The sequence below is a fragment of the Anarrhichthys ocellatus genome, unplaced genomic scaffold (genome assembly GCF_004355925.1).
Source record: "Anarrhichthys ocellatus isolate YVR2014 unplaced genomic scaffold, GSC_Weel_1.0 scaffold107, whole genome shotgun sequence".
Lineage (NCBI taxonomy): Eukaryota > Metazoa > Chordata > Actinopteri > Perciformes > Anarhichadidae > Anarrhichthys > Anarrhichthys ocellatus.
The window spans coordinates 146,846-152,547 of record NW_022280137.1 but is presented as its reverse complement, the minus strand read 5'-3'; the positions used below and the strand labels follow the sequence as shown (position 1 = coordinate 152,547).

Genomic DNA, 5,702 nt, shown 5'->3' with positions numbered 1-5,702 from the left:
ACATAGCAGGCAGTGTGTCACTGCGTAATGGAAAAAGCAAAGAGAAGACTAAAAGAGCAGGAAACAGACGAGTCGGAGGCAGGAAAACAGAGGCCGAGCTGGAAACTGAACACTGTGTCTGTTTGTGTTTGAGTGTGCTTGGTGAAGAGACACAGCGGTGGAAAAACAGAGAGGGTGAAAACAACAGGAGGGCTGGTAGGAGAGACTTACTCGACTACTATGACCCTTCTCCACACATAAAAATACAGCAGTACATGTTTAGCCACGCTGATGTTGGGGTGGCAATATGTCCGTTTGTCTGTTGGTCACCACTTTTGCCCAGACTGAAATATCTCAATAACTATTGCCATGAACTTTTGTACAGACAATTCATGTTCCCCGGAAAATGTTCCCTAATGACCTTGGTGATCCCCTGACTTTTGCTCTAACGCCACCAGCAGGTCGAAATTTCCGCTTTTCCCTCAGGGTGAGGGAAATTACTAGGTATAACTAGGAAATTACTATTTAGCCGTCGGTCCAAATTTTTTATTTGTCCAACACTTTGCTCAAGATTGTTCCGTTTTTCCCTGTTGAAGTTTGTTCAGTGCTAAACAGCAAATGTTAGCACACTAACATGCCAAACTTAGATAGTGAACACGGTAAACATTATATTTGCTCAACATCGACATGTTAGCATTGGCACCGTGAGCATGTTAGCATTCAGCTCAAAGCACCGCAATGCCAAAGTAGAACCTCAAAGAGGTACGCAAACTAGGGCTGGGTGGTATACCGGTTTTAATTTCCCATATGATATGAATTTTTCATATACCGTCATACCGGTGCACAGCTGAAACAACTTCTGTCGCTCTTCAACAGGCAGCAAAATATATTGTTTGCCGCTGAGAGAGTTACGGTCGGAGCTAGTTGTCTTAAGTGTATTGAGAGGGAACCCTAGTCATGGTTATAACTTTATAACTTTATAACAACAATTAACAACCCACAACTAACTCTATTTAACAGAGCAAAACACCACGACACAACAGTTTGTGACACATAAACAATTTGTAACACTAATAATTGTACATCTATAAATTTCATCGCTGAACTGCACGCTGGGTACAGCTCGTTAACGGGTGGGAGAGGCTCTGTCGCTCCAGTAACGTTACATTAAAGAACAGAAAAGAGCGATGCAGGATGAACAAAGACTGAACAACAAAAGGTATTTTGGTTAGACACATATGCAACGCTGATTACCGTGTAATATGTGTGGTATTTGTTATAAATGTACGTTGGTACATAGAGGGTGATAAGAAGCTGTACTTGGAGGGGCTTAAGACCCAGGGGAATGTAGGTGAAGGAAACAGGAAGTGACGGAACGGAAGACACGCCACACAAATGGCTGTTCACCGCTCACTGGCCAGTTCTTTTCGGTGTTAATTAATTAATGCTTTAACGCGGAAAAAAAAATAGCGTGATATACCGTGAAACCGCCACAGTCTTACAAAATACCGTGATATGCATTTTTGGTCATACCGCCCAGCCCTAAAGCAGACGTTTCTGAACTAAAGTTATATTAACTTAAATCAGTGGAGGTAGCACACTTAGAGGTGCTCACTGGGAAGTACAAAAATAGCTTTTGCAAGATAATGTATTTGTATAGGGCGCTGCCCCAGAGACAAACAGTATGGCTGTGCTCTACTTTTTAAAAAGTGCATATAGAGCTTGAGTTTTGCTCAAACTGCACTGTTGGCAACAAACTCCACAAAAACCTGTGCAGCTACACACAGTACAAGTGGCCTATTCGGCACGCACGGTGCACTCGTTTGTGTGTACTTGTAAAACAGAGAAAGAGGGTGTATGTTTTGTTCCCAGAAAAGCGTTTTTTATCCTACACATGCAATAAATCAATTGCAAACAAAACACCCACTTTCAAACATCTCACTCCCACCCCCTTGCTAGTACACACATACACACACATACACACAGTGAACACTTAGAAGCAGCTTCAAATGCTGACACACTCTTTCATATACACCATTTGGGTTCTCATACAGCGGGGTCTTTTGTTTGTCACCATCTGTGCCTAGGGGACTTAAATCAAGTGAGGCAGAGGAGGAAGGCGGTGAGAGAAAAGGAGGCTTTCTGCTGGTGTCTCCCATGTGCAGATGGACCCTGCTGCTGCACCCGTGGCCACATGCCCGGAGAAGCAGCAGCGACAGAGCAGCGTAGAGGGGCACATGTGTGTGTGTGTGTGCATGTGGGTGTGTGTTTGATGCATGATTCAGAGGCTCAGTTGACTATGTGTGATACAGAGAGACTACAAAAATAAAAGGGACTTTTAAAAGCGTGACTGTGTTGCATGTGAAAGATACTTACAAACAATATCCTGTGTGAGCAGCATGTGTCATCATGTGTGTGTGTGTGTGCGGCACATGTGTACATGCATGTGTTGAGATGTTGTGATGAATGTGCCATCATTACAGGACAGTATAAAGTTTGATGTATGATTATTTTCATTATTGATTAATTGCTTTGTCTATGAAATGTCATCAAATAGTTAGACATCACTAAATCACTCCCAAAACGACATCTTTAAGTTGCTAGTTTTGGCCAACCAACAGTCAAAAATACAAAGTCAGACATTTTGCATTTTGTTTGGCATTTTTGTTTCAGAAGTGACAATTGATTATCAACATACTGTAGTTAATTCTATGTTGATCAGCTAATCAATTAATTCTTACAGCTCTAGATGGATTTATTTTTCATGTAAATGGACTTGTAAAGAGCTTTTCTAGTCTTCCGACCACTCAAAGCTCTTTAACACTACATGTCGTGCACCCGTTCACACCCATTCATACACTGATGGCAGGGGCTACCATGTAAGGTGCCACCTGCCCATCAGGACTATGCAACATTCACACAACATTCAAACACTGATGGCACAGCCTTTGGGTCTAAGGACAGAGGTCGTCGTATGCTGAAGAGATTGTAAACCCCCCCTGAGGCAAATATGTGATTTGTGGTATTAGGCTATATAAATAAAATGTACTTGACTTTGGTTTATGACCAAATACCTGTGAAATCTAATGAAATTCCCACCAACCTCAGCTGTACTTTGTGTTCAGTGCTAAACACTTAATTTGGGGTTAAGTGTCTTGCCCAAGGACACATCGACGTGGACTAGCGGAGCCAGGGATCGAGTATCGCAATCTTCTGATTGAAGGACGACTCGCTCTATCACTGAGCCACAGCATTCATGTGTGAGTGTGTTTGCACTCGTCAGTATCTTGTATACAGACAGTGTGTTAACATATTTAGTGTGTATTCTTCAGAGTGCCCACCATAGGGCAACATGCGAAGGGGAAATGTCAAAAATAAACACAATAATACGATGCAAATTGTTAAAAAATGTTTTGGAAAACGAAAACTCCTGATTAAATTTCTGCTTTCATTTCCCCGAATGATGCAAAAAGAAGTTTTTGTTGATTGCAGCTGCCATCTAATCTTTCACTCTGCTACTATAAAACAGGGTTTGTTTTACACTGGTGAGGAACATTGATCATGTATACTGCTAAAATCAGCAGTTCAATAATTAGGAAATTCAATTAATGACAATTTTGATATGATTAACCCATTTAGTCAATTAGCAACCAAAAATTGGCAAACACTAATTCATTGAAGCTTTTTAAATGTGAGGATTTGATGCTTTTCGGTTTTATATCATTGTTAATTGAATAGCAATAGGTTTTGGATTGTTGCTCAGACAAAACATACGATTAAAAGACATTAACTTGATTTGGATTGTTTTGTTGATTGTTTTTGGCTCAAACAATGAACCAATTAATCTAAAACATAACTAGGAGATTCATAGAAGACATTTAACCATTAGTCGCAGCTCTGATGTCATCTATTCAACGTCACCATATTTGCTATGAATGTTTGAGTGACATCTTCATGGTGTCTTTGCTCCTACCTGTGTGCAGGTATCCGCCTGTCTCCCACCACCAGTACGACATCGCACAGCTGCCGGGACCTCAGGTAGCCCTCCATCTTGCAGAAGGTGGAGTTGGCGTGGGACAGAGCGGTGAACGTGCACTCCTCTGGACATGCACATGGCTCCATGGACACGCACGAGGAGAGCGTGGCACTGCTGTTGGACGTCCTAACGCGAAGACAGACAGACACAAAGAGAAGGAGACAGAAGCTTTGAGTGCGTGGCGTCGGTGCCGATTCTCTTTTGTTCGACACAAACGAGACAGATGTGTGGAGAGAGTGACACCAGCTGCTCTGTGTCATCTGCGTGCCATCTTTATTCTTCGTGCCTTTCCCTCACGCACACTCTGCTCGCTCCTTCACTTCTCAACAGGGTTACTGTATGTCGCCAGCAGCAGACAAAAGCTCTGTAATGGTCCAATTACTAAGAGTAAATGGCCAGATAAATTTAGCCCACTTAAAAGAGGGGCTGCCAATTAAATAGCTGTGGAAGCCGAGCCCATCGGATGTGCAGTGATTTACTCCGCTCCCTAATGGCAGCCAGTTTCCTTGTTTCTATACCAACAACGGGGAGAAGTGAAGCAGGGTTTTAGGCCAGGACGGCCTCAACATTTGTATTCACTGGTGGAAGTGTTGCAGCCCAGGTTTATGTCTTATTCTTCCTGTCTGAGCCGATTACGTTTGAGCCGGTGTGTGCTCATCAAAAGACAAGCACCGAAGTATAGCCCCCTGTGAATTATCAGCCATCATGGGCATGGCTCCCATACCGGCATTTAATTTATGAGAGCCAGAGCTGTACTTCCATTTTTAATTTAGAAACAGAAGTGGCAGGACTGGCTCTACAGCACAAAGAGATAAATTAAGTGATACCTCAAGGATGATATCACTTCAACTCTGCAGTTAAAGAGAAATCACACTCTTTTAGGGAAGTGTAAGTGTGTGTGTGTGTGTTTGTTTCAAATCAAACCCTCATCAATCACAATTTTCCACACACATATTCTCTCGGCATTAAACAGCGAGCGAAAGTTCTGGGTGGGTCGTGGAAAATGTGGCTTTTCTAGATGACTTTAAATTCAAACACTAAATGGTCTTTAACAGGATTATAATTGAGATATCATTATTGTATGTATCTCGAGTGTGGCCTCTTTTCCATTTTTTTTGTGGGTTTTTTTGTGGTACAGTAAAGGCTTTCTGGTCCGGCCTCTTCATCTTTTTTGGGCTTTAGAAATGAAACTGATTTGACCTGAATTTGACAATAATCTCAGACATCGCTAAATAAAGTTATAAGAAAACTGCTGGTGTTCGTGGCCTTCACAGTGTGTGTACTCATGCATGCATTCTGGTCTGTGTGTGTATGTGCTGCTGATGTGCTATAACAGGAGTCATCTTCCCTCTGCCTCTGTCCTCTACTCCTCTCGATCCGTCTCCCGTCCTCACTCTTATATCTAATCTCATCCATCACTCACTTCGTTCCACCTCATCCCATCGTCCCATCATCCATCTTTGCCTCTCTCCACCGTCCCAATCTAGCCCTCCAAGGAGGCTTTTTGGCTGGCTTTCCTATCCTCAGAGGAGATGACTTTGAAGTGGGAGAACGCTGCCTTCCAGTCCTCTTAATTGAGCCTGGCAGGCACTCAACATTGACAGAGAGAGAAACACAGAGACACAGAGAGACAGAGAGACAGAGAGAGAGAGAGAGAGAGAGAGAGAGAGAGAGAGAGAGAGAGAGA

The 5,702-nt window shown here is 42.7% G+C and overlaps 1 protein-coding gene across 2 annotated transcripts in view; it reads right to left on the bottom strand.

Annotated features, from left to right (window-relative positions):
• The window catches only part of klhl5 (kelch-like family member 5), a 45,248-nt gene that overhangs the window by 12,108 nt on the left and 27,438 nt on the right, over nucleotides 1–5,702 (bottom strand). For both annotated transcript variants that reach the window (XM_031876277.1, XM_031876276.1), the window contains one exon: nucleotides 3,953–4,141. In XM_031876277.1, the coding sequence (XP_031732137.1) occupies nucleotides 3,953–4,141 (189 nt within the window). The remainder of the gene's footprint in view (nucleotides 1–3,952; nucleotides 4,142–5,702) is intronic.